General features: G+C 39.3%; 1 protein-coding gene across 2 annotated transcripts in view; it reads right to left on the bottom strand.

The window, feature by feature from the left end:
- Positions 1-25,215, bottom strand: part of kcnq5a (potassium voltage-gated channel, KQT-like subfamily, member 5a) — a 126,030-nt gene that overhangs the window by 25,164 nt on the left and 75,651 nt on the right. For both annotated transcript variants that reach the window (XM_086258929.1, XM_086258930.1), the window contains exons 2-7: positions 8,445-8,535; positions 4,944-5,070; positions 4,203-4,378; positions 2,898-3,023; positions 1,526-1,636; positions 1,273-1,368 (exon numbers count right to left, since the gene is read on the bottom strand). In XM_086258929.1, the coding sequence (XP_086115055.1) occupies positions 1,273-1,368; positions 1,526-1,636; positions 2,898-3,023; positions 4,203-4,378; positions 4,944-5,070; positions 8,445-8,535 (727 nt within the window). The remainder of the gene's footprint in view (positions 1-1,272; positions 1,369-1,525; positions 1,637-2,897; positions 3,024-4,202; positions 4,379-4,943; positions 5,071-8,444; positions 8,536-25,215) is intronic.

The raw sequence follows: 25,215 nt of genomic DNA, 5'->3' as shown, positions 1-25,215 counted from the left end.
ACCGACATATGCTCTATTTAGAACATAAAGAAATTACAACGGCATTCCCTGAGCTATCAGGTTGATATTAAGACCAGACTGCTGCATGTGACCAACAGTGAAGTTTAGTTTCCATTGTTTGTATGCTTTAGATTTCCTTTGGTTTAGTTTGATTGACATATTTACATTACTATGAGATAGTTCTTTACAAGCATGACAATGATCGCTCGGTTGCTTCGTCAAACGACTGACAGCGGATATGGGACAATGAGGGAAGAAAATGCAAGACTTCTTGGCCGCATTTGTAGATATCCTTGGAAAGGGAAAGATCTTGTCAGGCTACTATGACAGTCTAGAAACCCCTTCATTAAGAAACAGATGCAAATGATGACAGACAGTTTGGGTAACAATTTAGATTTCCAGATTTCCACTTCCAAATATGCAGTTTTAAAACTGGGTCAGCAGTAGAGTTTTGGATTTAAAGTGTGAGGAAGTTTTTGTCTAGCTGTGTCTAACAGTTGGCGAACTTGATACTATCATATTATCATAACTGATACAGATTAGAACAACATTCGAAACAGCAGCGTGAGACTCAGACGTTCGAGTTTGGATTCTATTACTGACCGGAAAATTTCAGAAAGTAGTGCAAGGTAGTTCGTAAGATAGGAGAAGGTAGACAGAACAGACAAACGCCTACACAAAAACAAACACATGCAGTCTCACAAATACATGCAAAAAAGAGACACACACACATTTAGCTGCGCACTTCAGGGAACACACTCCACAGCAGATATTTATTGTTCATTAGCAAGCAATGCAGCTGGTCTTGTCTATTACAATAAGTGATAGTTTGAAGGAGCGTCCGCCCAGGGAATGATCGCCATGGAAACGGCTCATAAATCCCAGCAGTGTGTGTTGCAGTTGGACCTGAGAGTCGGCAGTGTGCCTCACACACTGTTAGTCATCACCAACTACACCTTGACAAGGCCGAGAAGAGCATAATACACACATACACACACACACACACACTCACATTAAGTACGCTCTTAATGAAACACCCCTACAGTAATAGAAGTGATGCACACCTGCACTTCAACAAAGGGTAAAGAGTGGACACACTCATGCTTTTATTTAAAAACAGGCAAAACGGACGTGAACTACGCACAAATCCATGAACATTTTCACATAAAGGGAATTTTTTTTTCTATTCACACTGGTACTCAGCTGCTTCTACTGAAAAAAAACATCAGTCGAGGTGAGGTGTGTTTGTTCTCTGCATGTCTGAGTATCTACCTGGATGAGGCTGGCAGCTGGGTTCCTCCTTTTTTCAAAGTGCTTTTGTCGATGCTGCTCCTGCACCTTCAGGGCAAAGCCTGAACCTAGGATGCCCTATGTGGAGAAAACAAAGACACACACTGAGTTTAAATTTGAAGAAAATTCACCATAGAGAAAAAAAGCACCTGCTCTTATTTGTGTAATATGTACAGATTATTTTGAAGAAATACAGAAAGTGTAATCAGTCATTGCGCCACGATGTTTTACTCACAGCTGGCAGGGCAAAGAAGGAGATCCCCAGCAGAGCAAAACACGCTGATAATAACCGCCCCGTCCACGTCTGTGGGGTCTTGTCACCGTAGCCAATAGTTGTAAGGGTGATCTGAAAGTTCAGAGGACACTACTCAAATAATCATAGCCAACATCATTTTATTTATACAATTTAACTCACAGGATGAAGGAAATTATATTTTTGCACGCTGAAATAAAAGAGACTCAACGCTTTCATATACACAACAGCTATGAACATCAAAGCATGCATCACATTCACAGTATTGCAAAAGCGTACAAGTACAAGTAGAGACTGAGATGTGCACGTTTATGTACTGTCTGCTTTTTGGTTTTACTTCCTCAAATTTAACTGATATTCTTACAAAGACTGAAAAGTGCACAGAAGCAGTTCACATTATTTTTATTACATTTAACAAAAACATCTTGCCTTCAAGGTACCACATTCCTATCTACATGGCTATAGTATTATTTGTTAAACTTCATTTCAAATGAATTTCCAAATATAAGTGATATTAATAATTTTTATAATCTTCAATAACCGGTAAAGACAAGAGTTAATTACTTTCAAACAAATTTCTCAAATGCACTTATTAAACAGAATTAAAGAACACCAACATCTGCTGAATGGCACGCTGTGCATCTCCCAAATGTTCATATTTTTCCAACCAGGGAATAAAAGATTAATCAGTGTGAAGGAAAATATCCTCAGCATTTCGAAAGCTGTGTGAAATGCAGGTTCTAAATCTGTGAAACTGGCTTCTGGATCTCTGTTTTTTCACCTTAAAATTAAATGTATCTAAACTTGAGCTTTTAGCAAGTATAATACTACAGTTTTTAGTGTCTACCAGACAGAATCTTCTCCAAGGTCGCAGCATGTGTCATTCCCACAAGCCGAATAGGCCAGTCGCACCTGGCCGCAGGAGAAAACTGACTTTATTGATTGGGCCGTTTCTTGTTTGTGTGTTGTCTGTGTCCATATTTTCAAAGGAGGAAACAGTGCGGTATAGCCAGCCAAGTGTGAATTTAAAGACCATTCTTCCTTGTTTTTGTATTGCAGGTGTCATTAAGGTCACAGACAAACTATGAAAAGAAATATGTCACTGCTGCAAGATCAGAGCGACAAAAGTTTTCTTTATTTTTTGCATGTGAAAAAATTATGATGGGTTTGGAATATTTTAAGAGTTAAGAGTTCATTTTAAGAGTTAATACAAATGATTCAGCTGTCATTCAATTAAGTTATGGTTATTTTAGCTGAGACTTCAGGATGTCACAAACAGGACTAAAATAATTTTAACCGGCTGTGTTTTACAGCATGCCGTGTGCCAGGTTAGTGTGCATCTCCATGTGCTCACCGTGCCCCACCACAGAGCATCAGCGTAGGTGGCAAACTCCTTGTTGAATTCTTTCTCCACCAGATAGACCAAGAAGGAGGAGAAGATCAACACCAGAAACCCTATATACCAGGCAGTCACCAGCTCCTGCAAGAAATACAGATAAAAGATCTTTATATTTTCATAAAGATGATTTCTAACCTTGTGCTGCAAACATGGTGAAAGATATTGATTGATTTTTTCTTTTGAATATAATCGCTCCCTATTGAGATTTTCACCACTCCACATAAGTCAATAAGTAACATTATTATCTTTTCCCCACTTTTCAACTTGGTTTGTGGTATGGAGAAAAAAAACAATATTTTTCAATGAAAATTTGGTCAATTTAAAGTTCACTGCACCAACAGTGAGTACAGTACAAAATAAATATGAACATAAATGCATAAACAAGACGGATGGTCACAATATCAGGAGTACATGCAACTGGCAAATAAAAGAAATTACATCTGCATATAATATATCAATCAGAACAGTAATAGCATACTTTATAAAGTACCTGTGAAAATGGTGATTAAAAACTAGCACTAACAGATTGTCAGGTGCCATATAACAACTCAACAACATTGCATTGATGCTATTTTAAATAAATGTGACAGTTTCCAATTAGCTCAGTTTGCTGATGTAAAATCTCACTGCAAGTTTCAAGTCTTACAGAAGGATGTTGGCTTTGAAATGATTTTTTTTTTTTTTTTTTTTTTAACAAGGTTTACGGAAATGGCGACAGGCTGCTCACATTAAATCAAAAGTGGCCCTGACGAACTGCTCTGCTGCCCTTTTAAGCAGGTGAGACTGCAGCTTTATTGGAGTAGGTACTGGGGCCAGTCCAAAGAGCAGCTCAGCAGTAGAACGAGCAAGTAAAATGTCCAGTCACATTTTAGACTTCTTTGACAGCTAAAGTTACTTGATGCTTTCAAGCTTTTAAGTTAAGGTTTGTGTAAACAGTCATTCCAGTAAGTCTGATACAAAGTAGTTTAAAGCCAGCTCCACTTCAGCCGCAGAAACAGTCATAGGTTTATTTCTGTATTTGAAATAATTTAGATGATTAATTACATTTTGTATACTATATTCGTTTAATTAACATACAACAGTGATTTGTAATACACAATAAAAGAGGTGGGTTGTTAGCAAATGTAGCAACACACACCATTAGCAAACCTACAAAATCAGGCCACCTAGTGATCTAGACAAACACACACAGATCCAAACACCTCTCTATATGTTTAGTTGTAGATAGACTCCTGAAATGACTGTTAAAAAAAGCCCTACCTTACTATGTGCGTAAACTACAGATCCAAGCAGTTTCCAGGTCCCTCCCCTACGGTCCATGCGCACCATGCGCAGGATCTGAAGGAAGCGAAGGCTACGCAGCGCAGATGTGGCAAAGATGTTACCCTGGCTACCAGCTGAAACCACAGCAACTGAGGCGATAAGTACGATGATGTCTGGGGAGTAAAAGAGGGAAATTAAAGGTCATGGGTTTCACAATATTAGTAACAGGAACTGTGGTTGACTCACCTACTTTCTAAATCCATCCAACCTGCCATCCGTCACCTTTAAAACAGCTACTTATTCGCTAGAAGCTGTTGTTTTCCTTTTATTTACATGTTTACATAAGTCTTTGTTTGTCATTATATCTACAGCTTTAAGATATCATACGTATTTTGTCTCACTGAATTTCCCGAGAATATTGACGTCTTCCTTGCTTGAACACCAAAGTAAGAACTGAGAACTGCAGTCTTTTAAAAATGTGTGTTTTTATGTTCTACCCATAGCTGTGACAGTGGTAACTGTACCTGTAGTAACTAAGGGAAGACAAGTTTTATCAACATTGTTGCAACAAAAGTATAACTTCCTACTTATGAACCTGTTTATATAAGAAACTATATGTAACATCACAGGGAAGATATTAAAAGAACGCTATACAAACACAATTAAACTGTTTGGAGTTGTGAATGGCTGCATCCATAAATTGTACAGTTACATAGCAACATCTTCACACAGACCTACCTATGACACAAAACGGTTTTCTGGCAAAGCGGAGACGTCCCTGCCAGCCTCGATAGCGGCAACAACAGCCAGCACTCCATATTCGGATGATGTACTCCAGGCCAAACACTACAATCATCACAAACTCCTGCAGGATGCATACACAATAATTCACACACTTGAACCTTGTAGCATCATAAAAATAGTCAAACACCACAATCATCACAAACTCTCGCAGGACGCACACACAATAGTTCACGCTTGAACCTCGTAGCATCATAAAGATAGACTTAAAAAGTTATTCTTTCAATAGCTTTTTTCAAAAAGTCAAAAAGGTAAATCTGTAAAAAAAAAATAAATCATCACTTACACTATAATCACTGTATATTTATGCATTTTAATGAGGGTAATTTAAAGTCACTACATGAAACAAGTTGATGTTCCTGACAGGAAAAGAAAAGGTGCAGTTAACAACATTGTTAATGACTGTTTACCATTAAGGTGAGCCAGGCCCTTGTTTGTTTGTTTTTTTCCCCATAATGCAGACTGATTCACTATTCAGACTTACAGTGATAATTCAGTGTTACAAGGCCATTAACACGGTTAATGGCTAAACTTGTGCTTTTCTTGCTTTGGTAGTAAAGATGTCTGTAATAAGAAAGACAACTTTACTGCAGATACTTTGACTCATCATAACAGGGAAAACCTGTTTAAAGTCTACAGTGCTTCGTTTTTTGTTTTTTGTTTTTTCCAGATAAGCGACTAACAGCTGGACTAAAGCCTGCCAAAATATTTGTTTTCAAAATACTTGTTTTCATGCTGATAATTAGCCACAATTATAACAATTCTTTGAAAATATAAACTTTACTTTGGAGAATGTGGCCAATGTACTGGTCCATGTCCACATTAATGCTACAGGAGATGCTCAGCCATGGAAACCCATGATATGATGCTCCTAGTGCATTTTTTGTGTTGCTGTAAATGCCAGAGGTTTTGAAATTTCCAGTTAATGAGTCTTCAGAGCATTGGGACTTGGCGACCCTGCTCTGTAACTTCATGGCCGAGTTGCCCTGGTTCCATCAAGGCTTTAACTTTGCAATTATACCATTTCATTTGATCGTGGAATATCTAGGAGGGAGGAACCTTCACAAACTGATTATTATTGATCTGATTATTAATATCTTATTACAGTACCATGCTCCAATACTGAGCTCTTTTAAAAGATCCATTCTTTCACAAATTTTTGTAAAGGCAGACTGCATTGCTAGGTGTGTGATTCTAATCACCTTTGGGACTGTAAACAATTGAATTCAAAGATTAAGAGGTGTGGCCAAACACTTTTTTCAACATACAGGGTGGGCCATTTATATGGATACACCGTAATAACATGGGATTGGTTGGTGATATTAAAGTCCTGTTTTTGGCACATTAGTATATGTGAGGGGGCAAACTCCTCAAGATGGGTGGTGACCATGGTGGCCATTTAGAAGTCGGCCATCTTGCATACAACTTCAATTCAATAAGAAGAGGGCCATGTGACTCATCAAACTTATTGGTAATGTCACAAGAAAAACAATGGTGTTCTTGGTTTCAATGTAACTTTATTCTTTCATGAGTTATTTACAAGTTTCTCTTTGTTCACAGCCATTGACATGTCGAAGAGGTTAACACGTGAGCTACTGCAGCATCTCAACGAGGATGACCCAGATTGGCGCACAGAATTTGCAGAATGGGCAAAACAAAAATAGGAACAGGACCCTCAGTTCACGCAGAAGATTTTGTTCAGTTATGAGGCAAACTTTTATGTGAATGGTGAAGTTAACAAACAAAACCACCGCTATTGGTCTGACACTAACCCACATTGGATGGATCCCTCCAAGACTGTTGGAACAACAAAAGTGATGGTTTGGTGTGGTATATGAGGTACAACGATAGTGGGCCCATTCTTCATCAATGGAAACCTCAAGGCCACTGGATATTTGAAATTGCTACATGATGATGTGTTTCCCTCTTTATGCACTGAAGCTGGCGCGTTCCCTGAGTTTTTCCAGCAAGATGGTGCACCACCACATTATGGGTGCCAGGTCCGAGCATAGATGAACAGTTTCCTGGAAGTGGATTGGTCGTCGTGGGCCAGTTGAACGGCCCCCAAGGTCTCCCGATCTGACCCCCTTAGACTTTTATCTTTGGGCTCATCTGAAGGCAATTGTCTATGGTGTGAAGATACGAGATGTGCAGCACCTGAAACTACGGATACTGGATGCCTGTGCTGGCATTTCTCCTGCGGTGTTGTTTTCAGTGTGTGAAGAGTGGGAGAAGAGGGTTGCATTGACAATCCAACACAATGGGCAGCACATTGAACACATTTTATAAGTGATCAGAAACTTGTAAATAACATGAAAGAATAAAGTTACGTTGAAACCAAGCACACCATTGTTTTTCTTGTGACATTACCAATAAGTTTGATGTGTCACATGGCCCTCTTCCTATTGAAAAAACAAAAGTTGTATCCAAGATGGCCGACTTCTAAATGGCCACCATGGTCACCACCCATCTTGAGGAGTTTCCCCTTTCACATATACTAATGTGCCACAAACAGGACTTTAATGTCACCAACCATTCCCATGTTATTACGGTGTATCCATATAAATGGCCCACCCTGTAGAGTATCTTGCTGTTAAGAACTTTGACATATGAAACATAAAGTCATAGTCAGCTTTTAGCTAAAATCTAAAGAGATGAACCAATAAAGGTTAAAAAAGTGACAAAACTCCAGAAGGTCACTGTGCTTACATAAAAGTGTTATAAAGTAATTACTCAGTATAACAGAGTAAGCCAACAGGATACCCCATGTTAATCAGTGAGCTTTACAAGGATTTAGAAAGTCTGCTTTTCAAATGTATGCTAACCTTAGCTATCTGCTTTCCTTTCACTTTTCTCGTGCAAGTCTCATAACTGGAAATAACTGTTCCTTTAAAAAATCGGACCAAATCCAAATAATAGGAAGAAAAAATACTGTATGCCACTACAGCTCCACTAACAAAAAGTAGTTATATAATATTGGTTATACTGTGTATAATGGTACACTGTGTGATCTGTCAGTCATCCACAGTGAGCTTCACTATGAGCACTTCATGAATATCTCTGCTGTGCAAAAAGTAAAACTGTTTTGTGTTATTTTTGCAATATCTTTTATTTTTTCATCACTATCTTAGCTGACAGATTTGTTTTCTGCTCAAGCATGTCCAAGGTACACACTGTTAAAACTGGCTGATTTAACAAACTGATTTAGACACACACACACACACACACACACACACACACACACACACACACACACACACACACACACACACACACACACACACACACACACAGTTATTTTACTGCATGACTTTATCATAAAATAATATAATGTAAACCCACCTATTGAGTCCAACTATTTGTATGAGTGTGTGTGTCTGTGCATGTATGTGTCAGTGCAGGTGCATTTGTGTGTGGTTGTTTTCTTGTGTGTCCTACCAGGATGAGCAGGCAGTGCGATGAGAACTCCTGGTGAGCAGGGATGGTGGAAAACACAGAGAGAACTAGACATCCGAATACCAGGATAAACCTTTGAAGACAAAACAAACACACACACACACGCACACACACACGCACACACACACACACACGCACGCACACACACACACACACACACACACACACACACACACACACACACACACACACACACACGCACACACACACACACACACACACACACACACACACACATATTAATACAAAACATATATGTGTGTAATAAAGATGATTTAGATCTTCGTAAAGGTTTAGACTCGTTAGCTCAGGGATTCTCTGGAAGTGATTATTTTCCCCCCACCAGGCTACAATCTGGATTTAAACTGTTAAGAGCCTTATTAGTTTCTGACGAAACAATGTTTACAGCTTCAGCATCTTTTATTTTATTACAGCACTGTAATTTAGTGAATGGAGGGAAGGCAAATAAATGGTTATCACAGTAACAATAAGGCCTCAAAAGATTGTAAATACATTCTGTTGTTGACTAGTTATCCTAGGGTTATCCTTTAAAGGGGAGCCATTATATTAATTTCCAGCTTAATATATTTATTACTCTACTAGAGCAGGTTGGCGTGATTTCCTGTTTGAAATGAGCTGTTTCTTCCTTCTTCAATGATCCTTATCTGGTCTACAATGGCCCTTCAGTTCATTTCAAAGCCCTTTCTGGATGGATGTAAACTGCATTTCGTTGCCTTGTACTTGTGACGTGTGCAATGACAATAAAGTTGAATTCTATTCTGTTCTAATTCTATTCCGTTGTGATCTTATCTTAGTTATTGATCTTAGTTATCTTAGTTAGTGATCTATCTTAGATATATCTACTCTCACTTGTATCATGCAGAGCCAAGAATACAAAAATTGTGTGAAACTGAGCATCTAGAGCTCGCTGGTTCATAGAGATTATATAGACACTGAGCTTAGTATTTATATTTCACAGGAAAAAACCCACACAGAAACAAATAAAAAGCTAAAATATCAATATAAAGGGGGGTCACTGGAAAATCTGTATGTCAGAGCTGATATCCCACAATCTGTATGTCAATCCAAAACTGAATCCAGTCGTGAATAAAAGTATTTTGTAATTTCTTCTTTTTCTTCTTCTTCTTCTTCTTTTGGATGCTCCCTTTAGGGGTCGCCACGGCGTATCATCTGCGTCCATCTCACTCTATCCCTAGCATCCTCCCCTGCCACACCAACTTTCTGCACATCCTTGTAATTTGATTTCTGATCGTTACTGTAAAGCTTGAGTCATAATCAGAGTGGAACTGTGGGGTATGGATCTGGAATAACTCTAACGTACTCAGAGTAAAAGCTCCAATTTCTAATGCGTTGTTTCAAATGACAATATAGACTCAAACTACATCACTGGTGCCTGCAAGGAAACCACTCAGTCTCTTGTACAGTAAGTCATATGGCAACTTGGTTAATGAGCAAATACAAATTAAAATTCACAAGGCAGCTTCCAGGCAACATATGCACCGACTAGCAGTCCCAGCCTACTGTTCTTCAGAGTAACTCTGAACTGTTTTTGTTTTTTTCCAAGACGCCATCTGTCTTTCTGATATTTATGTGTTTATGGTCTCATTCCCACAGATTTTTTTAAAGGTTTCTTTTCCAGTCTTATTCCCTTTCTCATTTTCGGGACCCTCGCTCTTACTTGTCTCTTTAATATACCAAATTGTTTACTGGTCCCTCCCACACTGTTTCCCTCCTCACCTCCCATCCTCCAACTGTAATCTCTCCTTCCTTCAGCCTTCTGTTTCTCTGGATGCATTTTATTTTCTCTCTTCTGGCTTCCTTGTATAATTGATGTCAGGATTTATTTTCCATGGGATCCACAAGGAATATGAAAAGTGAGGTGAATGCTCATGTGTGTACCTGGCTGCATGCTTCACAGCAGCAGAGGACTGATGGTTCGAACTTCCAGCACACATCTGTATCTGATACTGGCTCCTTGTCTAATAGCTCTTTACTGTCATGCAGACAGACAGCATGAAGAGCACATTTAAAAACAGCATCCAGTTGTGATAGAGAAGTTTGTGTGTTGTTGGTGTGTCTGTGTGTGTAACCACAGATCGTCAGGATAACTTGTTAAGAAGTATTTAGTATTTAGTATTTATTTATTTATTGTCATTGTCAAGAACAATGAAATTGCGTTTGGGGCTTCCATACAACCCAAAAAAAAGAAGAAAATAATAAATACCCCTTAAAACCCAAGTGTACATATTTAACCCAGTGTGACTCCAATGCAATAAGACAATCCTTAGCAATAATGTTCGTAGAAATTCAGACAAAGACCTGAGAAACATGACAAAATACAACAATGCAACCCATTCAATATTATTGTACTGTGAGATATGATATCAGATATGATAGTTATCTATTTAAGAAAGAGGGGGGGGGGGGGCAGGAGGGGGAAGAGAATAAAGATATGATGCACCAATGCAGACCAGTTCATTGCTATTAAGAAGTTGGATATGGTTATTGTCCGTGAGAGGGGGGCAGAGAGTTCAGGAGCCTCACAGCCTGTGGATACAGGCTGTTGGCCAGTCTGGATGTTCTGGCCTGTATAGACCTGTACCTTCTCCCTGAGGGCAGCAGATGGAAAAGGTGGCGCGCAGGGTGATGTTGGTCCCGCAGGATACTGTGCACCCTCCTCAGACAGCGAGTGGGGAAGATATTACTGATCTATGGCAGAAAAGTAAAAAACCAGGCATAGGTAATCCTTTAGACCTGGTCTGAAACAGGTCAGGTTTTAACATGACTTTCCTAATGATTTTTGTTAGGCGTTAGCAGTTTGGGAAGTGTCCAAGCTTGCGGTGGATCATTTCTATCTCTCTGCTCCACCTCGTTCACTGCAGTGACAACACACTCCCAGGCAATGTGTTTGGTTTTGTTTGCCAATCCACTAATTTGACCACTAAAAATGATGTGCTGACTGGCTTCAATCAGTCAGCTTATCTTTGAAAAAATGTGCTTTTCCTGTTAGGATCATGATCATTCCTAACTCAGTCCAATTCCATTTAAGAAACTAGATGGCAGGTTATGTCATTGTATCAGGACCAATCAGGACTGAGGACTCTCCCATAAAGGAAACCTACCTGTGGTTAGACTCTCACTCTCTCCTTGCTGATGACTATTTGGCACACCTGGGGTGCCGCTCTTGAGCAATTCTTTTGTTTTTAAAAGGTTTGTGGTGGGAGACAGAGGACTAGGTAATTTTCACATGTAGGTTCTTTTCTGTTAGACACAACCTAATGGTCTCTTTCCACATTTTGTACAATCTTGAATAATTTTCTTCACTTTCACAAGGACTCAAAATTATTGTGGCTGTCCCGTTACTCCCTCCGTCCAACCAGGGGTCATAACAGTGGCTGTCAAGACGCCACAATTACATTAAAACTTGACTGAAAATGAGTAACTACATGTCTTATAGAATGATGAACCCAAATGTGAACTTTTGGTTCAAATAAATATGCCTGGAGGAGATCAGTAGAGCTGGCTACAACAGTGTAAACAAAATTATGTTTTTATGAATGCAGTAAAGGATCGTCACATTTTGATCCACCATGTAATACTATTTAGAAAATATCTGCTTGGCAACAGCATCATCAATGATCCCAAACATAATGGCAGTGCAGTAACAGCATAATGATGGAAGAACACACAGTGGAGCACTATCAGTCATGAACTGCCAAGAGCAGCGAGGGATCATGATGACAGCACAAGATGCAGCAAAGATTCAAAGAAGAGATTTGGACTGTCCGTCAAGACGCCTGGAGAAGTACTCCTGAAGACTACAAAAACACTTTCTGTAAAAGCAGTGTGGGATGTTCCAGATCTCTTGTTTATGGAAGAGACCAGATCAACTTCCCTTAAATGATTGGATGGATGCATTTATGTATATGTACTTCTACCACTCCTCTCCTGTCTCATTTATGTTTACTTTATGGAGCAAAATATATCCTAGCTTGTAACACATCCTTCAAGTGTGGCTATTTAAAGAATTCTCCCTCTAATGTTGCAGCACAACATGTTTTTTCATTGCTAGAATGCTATGAATGCTTGTTTCTTTAAATTATTTATTTATTTAGGCTGGTGAGTCCTGAATTTCAGCAGGAAATTATGAATATGAAGACAAAAGAGTTTCTGAATCATGTGCACTGGTTTCAACATTTTAGAAGGTAATATCGCAGAAGTTGGCTTGTAACTTCAGAGGTAAGCAGTAGTGCTCTTCTTTGTCTTGCGATCTAGCTGACCTTTCAGCCAATCTGACACCTTTTGGAAACACAGATAGCTTCACTAAACACGCCACTCTGAAAATTGACTTACAAAAGTTTTTCAGAGATACCTAGAGTCTGCATGCAGTGGTGTATATGTAGGCCTTATTCCACACACTACGTTTTAGAAACATAAAAATGCATCACTAGCACATTAATTGCGTGTTTGCATTGGTACTCTTTGTAAGAGCATGTAATTTTAGAAGCAATGACATGTACAAATTATACTGTGATGTGATTTGAAATTGGTTAAAGAATTTTTCTCCAAAATTTCTTGACTTAATAAAGTGAAGCCTGGCTAAATTTCAGTGTCCAAATGTAATTTCTAAGGCTATTTTGTATTAGACAATTGCATATTTTCAAGATGTTTTTATTTTTCATCCTCATGTTTCAAGTATATTTTCTTTCTAATAACATTTCAGTACCAGGCTTTTAGTGAATAAATAAAATGAGTGAACGGTTTAGTGTACTGTGTGAAAATAGAGCAATGAGAGACCTTGATTACAGCCTTTGGCAAAATCAGAGTGAATAGCTCCTGCAATTTACAATCGGGGACTATATGAATAACTTTGGAAATACACGTTATTATTCTTTGATGTTTATAACAACACAAGCAGAGGCATTCTCGATGAACGCTCCACGCTATATTTACAATGGCAGCAGTTTTCATTTTTGAGGAGAGGAGATGCAAAGATCACCCATCACATCAGACAGCTCTTTACCATTTGGTGGACAGGTACTGGATCTGTGATTTCAGTCATCAGATGATTATTGTTTAGACATGCTGATGAGAAGAAGGCATGACTGCGGGTTTCTGAGTCAACCGTGTGATTATGAATAATGAAAAAAGTCTAATGAACTCTCGGCTTTCTGTGTTTAAAAGTGGCATAATTTTACATCACTCATCTGAAATCAGCATAGTATCAACATTGCTTTAAGCATCCAGGAACAGTGTGTGTTTTCCATCTGTTGCATCTCTTGTCGGACATCGGTTGATGATGAAATTATTCAGTGGATGCAGGCAGACATGACGAACAAGGAAGAACTGATGAGAGATATAGTTGATAACAGTTCCTTGGTGAATTTGCCACTTTTTAAAAATAGCTGCACAAATAAAGTAGAAGTGCTGAGATCTGTGTAGCTCATTCTGAGAAAGCTGAGTGTGCAGCAACAAGTATGTATTTAGTACAAGTATCTCAAGCAAGGCTCTCTATTAAATATATTTTTAGTTTTTGTTAAGGCTATTGAGAAAATGCTGATACTATTGCGAATAACTTATAAAACAGATGTTTCACTTGCTGGGCCCACGTCCTTATTTTATGTTTGACAGCAATTGGTAGATAAAGGTTAAGATAAAGATAAAGGCTTGGACATGAATTGAGCTGATGTTTGGGGAAGGCCTTGAAGCTGACTGGCAGTGGCTCCCGGGCCGATCCTCATGTATTAAATAGAAGTGAAGAAGTTAAAGAATTAAAAAGGGCAGGGAGGGTGGGGCACGTAAACGAGAAAGAACAGCTTGTAGAATTGGGGGAACATATATAGATGAGAACTGGAAGGAGCGTGTTTGGAGGTGTGGGCCTGCTCCTGAAATTCAAATACTTTATCTCCAAATGTTTAACAACACATTGTGAAAAACAGATCCAGTGGTTTTAAAGCAGCTACTTGTCTCAAATTATATAATTAAATTAAAAAACTTGTGATCCTGACTTTGAGAATTTAATAGATGTTGGCAGTTGACTAGCAATGCTGAAACTTGTCCTTGCTTGAAGTCATCTTCATGTAAGTGTTTGGAAAGACATATTTTTAGCATTTGCAAAATGCTCCATCGTATGGCATTTCTTGTAAAGATTGAACAGTATGCCTCTGTGTTTAGTATGAAGACTTTAATGTTACTGGCTCAGTTTAAACTAAAGAATTAGACGTGATGATACATATTTGCATAAGTACAAGTTTTCCATCACCTCATAGCTCAATATCCAACTCAGGCACAAAAGCAATATTAATTAATATCAATATTAACCTAACAGGCGATTTGTGTGTCGTCTCATATATGGTTCATATAGTTGTTGTTGCTAAAAACGTTGCTGTTTACTGACATTAGCACCAAATGTTTAGAGTCCATTCAATTTCACAGTGTTCCTCTTCAGAACATTTGTGGTGGATGTCCCAGTTTGTTAAATGTCAGCTAACTTTGTTTATTAGGTTGCTCCACTGCATGCTGGCCAACTTCTGCATCACATTGTCAGACCAACATGTGGTTAAGTTGGTGCTTGACACTCTCAGTAGAGGACTGCAGGTTTGATAGTTTGCCCCCCTTGGTGCATATGACACAGACTTATTTACTGCTGATGAACATCTGAGGAACTGCACTACTGTACACACACACACACACACACACACACACACACACACACACACACACACACTCCTCCACAAGGTGACAAGCTGACAATAATGCCAAAAAAGCCAGGAGAGTGAGGTGAGTATGTGAGTAATCAGTTCCCTGGAGATTTGCAGCCTGGACTCCCAGGGCGGTTTCATTACAAACTTGAGATCTTAAAATAGAAACAAGGTAAGTAGGCTACAACAGGAAACAAACAGTAGCTGCACAGCAGTTTCCAATTTGATGACTTTTAAAAGTTGTTCCTTCTTGAAAATGTGTGTATAGCAAAATTTAAAGCTACACAATTTGTTATTTCTTCCAAATATGTACCTCCAACTTTACAGGTAACTAGAAGGATTTCAACTGATTTATTTGTGGGAAATTACTTTCCCACTTTCAGATTCATGTGTAAAGTAAACTAAATTTCTGATATCATCAGTGCAAAAAGTTATAAACTGATATGAACAAAGCAGATATAGTCTTGACACTGGAGAGAGGACCACTTGACTTTTCTCTTTTCTGTGGATAATAATTTGTCTCTGACTGGACATGGAAAGTGGAAGAAGGTTTAAAGTCATCAAGCAGCTTATGGTAAGATGTGTGCATCTGTGTGTGAAGCACAGATATGTTTGTGAGATGTAAACGCTTGCAGTATGCACATACTAACATGATACGGTTGGTTTAAACAAGTGTGGGGAGCAGCCAAGTAAGAGAGCACGCATGATGTTTTTATAATTAAATAAGAATCTGAGCATGGATGGAGAAAGCGTGGTGTGTTTCTGTGTCTCTGAGTGTGTGTGAGAGAGAGAGACAGACTGGGTACGTGAGAGGTCAAGGTTTTCCACACAATGCTGTCTGGTATCATTATCTATTTCCTTCTTTCTTTTTGTGCCAGCCATGCATACCCTTTCAATCAAGGGAGTGGAACCAGAGGGGAAAAGATTGAAATGGAGAGAAAAAGACAAACTGAGAGAGCTGACGAGACTACTCACTTTGGAGAAGTACATGATGTTCCTCATAATGTGTCAAGTTAACAAAACAAAAGAAACAGAAACAAGAAACAAAAGAGCAGCAGAGAACTCGGTGGTGGATTAAAGGGGAAATACTGACTCCCACAAATCAAAATGATTGAACAATATAGGAGTTAGTTCAGCAGGTTCTCCTGGATGAAAGCAGCAGGGCTAGTTGTGGCTGTAATGGGAAGACACAGCTCAAGCTATAAATACTATATATCCAAATAAGAAAGTCCTGGTTAATCGGTATATCTCTAATGAAACAAGACAGGGAGATAGAGATGAAGGTAAGGGGAGCAACTCTTTCTTTTCAGTCTTTTTGTCTGCCCAATCTCTTACTTTCTCTCTGGACCTACTGTGGACCTCTCAGGTGTCACTGAATGATATCACACACACACACACACACACACACACACACACACACACACACACACACACACACACCGGTAGATAAAGAGCCAAAAGAGATGACAGAAAGAGATGAAAAAGCAAGATGAGGGAAAGAAGGAGGCATAGTCAGAAAGAAAGACGGAGCCAGGGTGATTCTTTGCCAGCAGTCTATTAGTTAATCCCTGTGTTTATCCAGTCGAGTGCAGTATCTTACCTGATGATGGCAGTGATAAAACATACGGTTTTATTTCTAAGCAACTACCTGACCAAACACAGCCGGGCCAAGGACATGGCGCTGCACGGCTCTACAAGCCTGTGAAAGAGTTGCAAGGCTTTCTCCATCGAGCCTTTCTCCACCAGAGATGGGCAGTAACGCGTTACTTGTAACGCGTTACTGTAATCTGATTACTTTTTTCAAGTAACGAGTAAAGTAAGGGATTACTATTGCAAAATCGGTAATTAGATTACCGTTACTTTCCCGTAGGAACGCTGCGTTACTGCGTTACTAAAACCGTGATTTTTTTTGCGAGAATGTCTCATGACAGTGACGTAAGCAAGTGTGACGTTGGTGACAGCAGCTGTGTGCAGATCAACAATGGATAATATATCGAGTGCGGGAGAGAGTATGAGCGTGCAGCGTTTAAAGTGTGGAAGTACTGACCTTACTTTGAGTTTGATTCCATAAAAAGTGACAAAAACATTAGCGTCCATCGTGCGTGGGAAGAAAACTTCTTTTTACAGCGAAAAAAACCCCTAAACTTCCGAGCAAGCACCGAGTAGCTACGACGTGATGGGAAACTCACAGAGACACTCGCGCGGATTCTTCAACTGACCGCAGCACACCTACACCAGGGTAACCCTCCGCCTACCCTGCTCCTGCTTTACAGGTGAAAATAGAGCAAAAGGACCGCTGAGTCTTTGACTTTATTTATTTTCTGCTGTGTTTTACTTGCATCTGTTTGAAAGAGTGAGTGAAAACACAAAAAATATTTTATTTTATGTGCTGGAATGTGTAGAAAATAGGTTTAAATGTTAAACTAATTTATTCAAGTCAGAGAATGTTGCATATAATTAAATGTTTTGCTTGATGCATAAAGTTAAAAGATTAAAACTGATAAAACAAGTTAAAAAAAGAGACTTTTCCATTTGATTACATTTTGTATGATGGATTATGTAGAAAAAGTAGAATTGGGCTGAAAGATCTATCACTTTATCACCTCTTCAGGTTGTAAATCGTGTTTTAAAAAGTAACTAAGTAACTAAGTAACTAAGTAATTAATTACTTTTGAAAATAAGTAATCAGTAAAGTAACGGGATTACTTTTTGGGGGGAGTAATCAGTAATTAATTACTGATTACTTTTTTCAAGTAACTTGACCAACACTGTTCTCCACTAAAAGAAAAACGCAAGAAGATGTAATAGTCGATCTTTAAATCTCAGAAGTCAAATATATAGGTGGATGGAAGATACCATCTCATGTCAGGAAGTATAAGAAAGGCCTAATACAAGGGCATGAACCAAGCTTGAAGTGTAATATTCAATTCAATCGATCTACAAAGTATGTAACTTTTAATCCTGAGCTGATAGATTTAAGGGTCACATGTTCTAATATGACTCAAATAATATGTAGGAAATAAACCCTAGAAGACTTCTCAGTGATCTGTTTTGTCTTCTTTAAATGTTGCTGAACTGAACAGCCTCCAAACAATGATAGACTCTATATACAGAACTAAAGAGCACAGACTCCGGTTGCAAATAACACCACTAGTCCAAGAATGCCCTGCTAATTTCCGGGATATTTTGGCTTTACTTCTGTACAGTGGGAGGCTGCATCGTGATGCATCGTCCATCTTTATATACAGTCTGTGGGGACGACACACTCCAGCTGCATCTGCGTGCGTCATTTAATGCCAGTAACGTCAGTGACATAAAGACCTACGAGGCAATGGAGATAAACTGCTCAGCATGTGCCAGTTCACAGAGAAAATTTGATAAACCTCCCACAGTGGGCACAGCAGATGCTTTGACTGAGGAGATTTTATATTACACACACACACACATCCATCTATACACATATGCAGTTTTTTTTTATCACCTCATTTTTTATTTGACAGAAATACTTCTAATATAAGACTTTTATATAATAATCATATCATATTCATATTATTTCTTTAGACATAGAGAGCTGCACCAATGTCATACAACAGAAGGAAGCTATTATTAGCATAAAATGATTGTTTATGGAAAGAGAATTGGCAAAGCCGTGCGGGTAGAGGTGTTATTTAGTTTTTGCTTTTTGTATTGATTTGACTTAGCGCACAAGTTTAGAAACAGATTTAGAGATGTCTCAACAAATTCACGACATCAATCCAAACTTTTTGTGCAAAAGGGAATTAAAGGTAACTGCACAGTTCAGATCTGCGACATCTAAATTTGGTATGTCTGAGCACCCCTCTTCACCGGTTTACCAGTGGATTAACGTGCCACATCGCCACATCTAGAAGCCATGTTACTGCAGCAAAGAGAGACAGACAGAAAGACTTCAGAGACGGGCGCAGAGAGCAAGAAAGAGCCGGACAGAAGCCAATTTTCCATGATGTGGGATGCACTGAAGATGGGTGACTGGTGCGAGAATACTCGGAAAGCTTTCAGTGCGTGCGTGCGTATGTGTGTTTTCGTTAACTAGACACAGACTGACACATTGTTGAAGAAAGCCAACAGCTAACGGGGTTCATAAAAAATACTGGCTTATACACACACACACACAGAGACACACACACACACAATACACGAGATTCCTATCAGCACCCATTTCAGCATTTAAACCACTCCAAAACTCCCGTTCACAATGCTGTGAAGCAGATGTCAGAGGCAGACAGTGAACCAGAGACCAAAGGAGAGTTCAAAAAGGAGACAAGTTTATGTGACAAAACTGTATCCTGCATTGAAAATCATATATATATATTTATTTATTTTAAACTATTTGTTTCTCTTGAACACACAGCCTCATAAACAAGAGTGATGTCCCTACACTGACAGAGTGGGAAAGGGAAGGGGTTCAGCTTCTGTGTTTGATTTCCCTTGGACTTCGAATCAAAAGCTTTTTATCATTTGATTTCTCAGAAATCAGAGCGCACATAAACACAGGCTTATCCAAACCTCTGAGGCAAGGAAATTAGAAGCACAAATCTGCAGTTGCTGTGTAGATAAAGACTCTGAATTATCTATTTTACAATAATATCTTTGCTGGCTGTATAGATTGAGTAGATACACTTTCCTCTTTCTTGCTGTGTTCTAAAGACAGACACTTGGCTTAGCCAGCTGCATTATGCACGTTATGACAGAAAATATCACACCTTTGTGTATTTGGAAATCCACCGGGCTCAGTGGGTAGCTTTCTTTAATGCCACTTGATTATGTGCAGCATGTGCATGAAGGCTCATTACTCACACCCAGCTAGCTGAGCCCAAAGAGGACTATGATTGATCAAGTACAGGGCCTGTGCAGCTTAAATGAGCTCAGTTAAGCCAAGACCACAATATGGTTTGTCAGGAATTAAGTCTGGCTTTTTGTCTTGCAGTTTTGAATCTTGGCATTTTATGTAACTCATTTCAACAGCACATTTACTTCCTTTGTTTCTTAGACAGGACTGCAATTTAAATTTTATGACTAAAAGTTTAGTTTGACTGAGTTCATTTTTTTTCTCTTTAGCATTGTAAAACACTTTTTTGTTGCATTTGTACTTACACAATAGGCAGTAACAGGCCTTGTTGAATTTTACGTATTTATAATCACAGGATATTGTGTAGCGAAAAACAGGGCTGAGTCTAGCTTGCTATGTTTGAGGGTGCAGCTAAAATAAACCCTAGGCAACCTGGATGAGACAAAGACAGGAGGTCAGAGCAGACAACTTTGGTCCCTGTTCAGATGTTCTCGTCTATTTTTAAAAATACGAGTCCTGATGAAAATAAGCGTAATAGACAAGCCATCTGAACTAAATTAAAAATAGTACCCACAGGCTTTAGAATAGAAGTCACTGCAGGAATCAACAGTTACCCATATCAGTTTGTGCTAATCAGCACAAAAACAGCTACAACAGGTAAAATGGAAATACAGTGAAATTTAGACACAGATCAAAAAAGTTGCTTGAGTTAACTGAAGTAGATCATGCTTTTGTGTATGTGCTTCTTTTGTTTCTATGTTTGTTTTTATTGCATCTCTGTGCCACATCTCTCTCTGCAGTGGGAAACTCTGGAGGTGGCAGTAAGCTGCTCACCCAATCAGACATTTGCAATTATTCTTGTGATTTTTCTGTTGCCTTTTCATATTTATTTATTTATTTTTTTACCTTTGATTTAGTAGGCAGAATGCCCTGTTTGAGTGGGTTGAGTCTTGCCCTGTCCGTAGAACAGGCTTATGTGGAAATGTGAAGAAAAACGCACTGAATGAAAATCCATCCATTCGCTTCCGCTTCTCCTTTTCAGGGTCGCGGGGGGCGCTGGAGCCTATCCCAGCTGTCATAGGGCGAGAGGCGGGGTACACCCTGGACAGGTCGCCAGTCTGTCGCAGGGCCAACACACAGAGACAGACAACCATTCGCACTCACATTCATTCACACATTCACACCTAGTGGCAATTTGGATTTTCCAATTAACCTATCCCCACAAGCTGCATGTCTTTGGACGGTGGGAGGAAGCCGGAGTACCCGGAGGGAACCCACGCAAACACGGGGAGAACATGCAAACTCCACACAGAAAGACCCCGGCCTGATGGTGGAATTGAACTCAGGACCTTCTTGCTGTGCAGCAACAGTGCTAACCACTGTGCCACCGTGCTGCCCTAACCACCGTGCCACCGTGCTGCCTGAATGAAAATCTAATAGTATATTTTTCTCCATCAGTCTTAATCCATTTAAAACTGTTTTTTAAATACTGTAGCAGTGCAAAGCTATAACAGTAAAGTAAACAAATGTGTATAAAGTACAGAAGTGTAGCCATGTTAAAGCCAAGTTAGAGTCTGAAATATTTATACTTTTAAGGTACTTACTGGAGAATTTTATTTATATAATGTGTCAGGATACTAAGTGAGAAAGTTTGAGCCTCTGGCAAGGCTCAGTTCAACTCAGGGGCCTAATACCTAAGGTCCTCGAGCATGAGATACATTTTCATCAGTGCATATGTTAACTGAAAACTACGTCTTAAATCTGTATTCACCTTCAAAATACTGTATTTCTTGTAGTATATCACAAAACCTCTTTATGAAGAAGATGAGTTTGGTTTTAAAGGCTTAGAAATTAACAGCTCAGATGACTGACTGATAATTGAACAGTTTACTTGCATGATGAGCAAATTAAAAAGAACACAGAACAAATAAAATCAAAGCATGAAACATGCCAAAAATTGTTTGCAAAAGCACTGCTGCTCTGGAACTTTGGAACGGTGAATAAGGGAATTATTAGAGAAGTAAATCTGGGCTGTTGAATTGCTTTGGTGGAGTCAGCTCATTAGGTCAACAGATGGCCGACTGATTCCCTTAGCACAGACATAGTGAAAACCAAACTGGAGAAGCTGACTCAGCGCAACTTATGTCAGTACAAGTGTGAGAGTTTGTACTTTATGTACACACTGCTTATAGCTTTTTGAGTTGAGTGAGTGTGCTTATGCATGCATATTTGCTATCATTTTTACACTCGGTCCAAGCACATATCCAGTGTGTCAAACACATGTATCAGCCCACACAGCTCCATCTGTTCTGCTGTCTAGGCTGCAGGTTTTGAACATTAGGCGTTTTGAGTATGGGTTTCTGTTTACTTTTTTTTGTCTTCAGTGTCTGTGAAGGTTGATGTAAAAGCTCAAGAATGATGATGTGCCTTTGTGAAAACACCTAAAAAGATGTCTGCTGTCACACATTTATATAAGCGTAAGGTTCGTTATGAGGAGGCTAAACAAAAAGAATCATAACAGATAAAGAACATTTTGCTACTAAATGTCTTCATCTTTCCTGTCGTTTCTACGGTATATTTTACTGATGAGTTGAACAGTTTACTGCGATATCTCAAATTTCTGAGATTTTGCTTTCTACTTTTGCTGCTGCTTGTGATTCACTAGAGATGTGCTCCAGTTAATGCCAGTAAAATTCAATTCCTGGTTTTTTTTACTCTTTTTTTGATTAGAAATTCTTAGAGGCACCACACAAATTCTTGAACCAAAATAAAAACAGAGCAAAATGATGGGTAGATACTGCACCATTGCATGGTTTCTTATGAACCACCTCCTATGATAATTACATTTTCATCCTCATTAATATGACTACACCTTTTATTTCACGTGCTAGAACAGATATCATGATGATGATAAGTAGTCAGTGCCATGGCTGAGCATTGTAGTGTATCAATTCTCTCAACACTCTCAAAAGCAGATTCAGAAAGTCGGGGTTTTATACATTAAACCAGGGGTCACCAACACGGTGCCCGCGGGCACCAGGTCGCCCGCAAGGACCACATGAGTCGCCCGCGGGCCTGTTCTAAAAATAGCTCACCATAACAACTTACCAGTAAGCTGCATCTATTTTTATTTTTTCTTGCTATTTTTTTTAAATCACAATTGCATTGGCGTTAATTTGTTAGAGATAATATATAAAAAAAATGTTTATTATTAAATATTAGATCATGATCTAATATTTAGTGCTAGCTGGTCTCCACGGAAACAGTTGCCGTGAAGACCAGCAAAGGCAAAGGTGAGGAGATGAGGAAAACATGGCGGAAAAAAGGAAGAAAACATATAATTTTCACAGTGAATGGGAGGAAGAGTTCTTTTTTACCACTGTGAAAGATTCATGCGTGTGTCTCATTTGCGGGGCAACTGTGGCAACGGCAAAGCGGCACAACGTGGAGAGACATTTCCGAACGTGTCACACACGCTACCATGCTAACTACCCAAAGGGCAGCACACTGCGAGCGGAAAAGGCCCGCGAATTAAAGGCAGGTTTGAGCAAACAGCAGTCTTTTTTCACGAGACCGGTGAAAAACTCTCAAAAAGCAACCGAAGCCTTATTTAGAGCTACACATTTCATGATTAAGAAAAAGAAGGCATTTTTAGACGGGGAGTATTTCAAAGAAGCAATGATGATAATTGCAAAAACTGTGCTTAAAGACGAGAAATATGGAAACGATGTAATCTCCACTCTCTCTGATGTCCAGCTGGGGGCAACTACAATTGTTAGAAGAGTGTCGGCTATGTCCGGGAACTTGGCCGATCAGTTGGATCAGGATCTGGCAAAGTGCAGTTGGTTTAGCATCCAGTGTGACGAGTCCGTCGACAGCAGCAGTACAGCACAGCTGATGGTCTTTATCCGGATGGTATTTGATGGTTTCTCCACAAAAGAAGAACTTCTGACACTACTGCCGCTAAAGACAACAACGAAGGGAGTTGACATCTATAACGCGGTGAAGGAGTTTTTCGCGAAGAAAAAGGTACCGTTGGAAAAGCTGGTATCAGTGACTACCGACGGGGCTCCTGCTATGATCGGCCGACATACGGGATTCATCGCTCACTGTAAAGGTGACACAGAGTTCCCAAACTTCATGCATTACCACTGCATCATTCACCAGCAGGCGTTATGCGCAAAGGTGATCGGCTTCGAGCACGTCATGACTCCCGTCGTGAAGATCATAAACAGCATCCGCTCCAGAGCTAAACAGCACAGAACATTCAAGGTGCTATTGGAGGAGCTGTCAGCTGAATATGGTGACTAGGGTTGCCAACTCCCTGAAAAATAAATAAGGGACACCTCGTGGCCAGGGCCGGGCGACCCAGTTGTCTTCACCCTTCCCAGTGTGGTGAATTTTCTAGCTCTTTTTTTGTGTGTGAAATTATTTTTTTAACCATTTGACTTGAAGTCGATTTAAGTAGATGCATATTCTATTCTTTGTGATATGAACACATGTGAAACAAATGATCATTTAGCCATTTATTTTTAGCTCAAAATGACAACATTAACACAATAAAACAGGTCTCCTTCTTAAACAGAAGCCTGTCATGCTTAACTTTTGAGAATATAAGTAAATCTTTCTTTAAAAGCACTCTGTCCTGCTTAACTTAAAATAATAGAAAACAATAGAAAGAAAAATATTCTTGTAACAGTGCACATTTAGTGCATTTAGTACAATTGGCTTCAGTTGAGGTATTATTTCAGCTTTTCTAATGCTAATCAGCTGCTCCTGTTTGTAAACCCGCTTGTTCCCATGATTACGCATCTTAACTCATCATCATTATTCATCTATGTATTACTTTTATGTATTAGTCATCTATTTGTTGTAATCATCTATCCTTGCAGTTGTTTATTACACAAAATAAATTATATTATCACACTTCTGGCCACATAGCGCTGATATTCACTGCACATGCCCATATTAACGTTTTCCAGCCAGATGTTTTCCTTTTCCCATTCTTCCCTTTCTCTGAGGGGAACAAACATTGCTGCTCTAATGCTGGGCTTACACTGTGCGATTTTTGGCCCATTTTGAGCCGATTTTTGAGTGATCGGACCGATTTTGGCCTTCATTGTGCGTCGTGTAGTATACGTGGGGTAACGAGAAGTGATTAACACCTCACGACCAGCTCCCGATCATCAATCGCTCGTGAGGG

Source organism: Aulonocara sp. 'chitande type north' Nkhata Bay, linkage group LG13 (genome assembly GCF_057382095.1).
Source record: "Aulonocara sp. 'chitande type north' Nkhata Bay isolate Kocher_YH1m ecotype deep benthic linkage group LG13, A_spYH_male_GT1.1, whole genome shotgun sequence".
Lineage (NCBI taxonomy): Eukaryota > Metazoa > Chordata > Actinopteri > Cichliformes > Cichlidae > Aulonocara > Aulonocara sp. 'chitande type north' Nkhata Bay.
The sequence above is the reverse complement of the archived record's forward strand: the minus strand, read 5'-3'. Positions and strand labels throughout refer to the sequence as shown.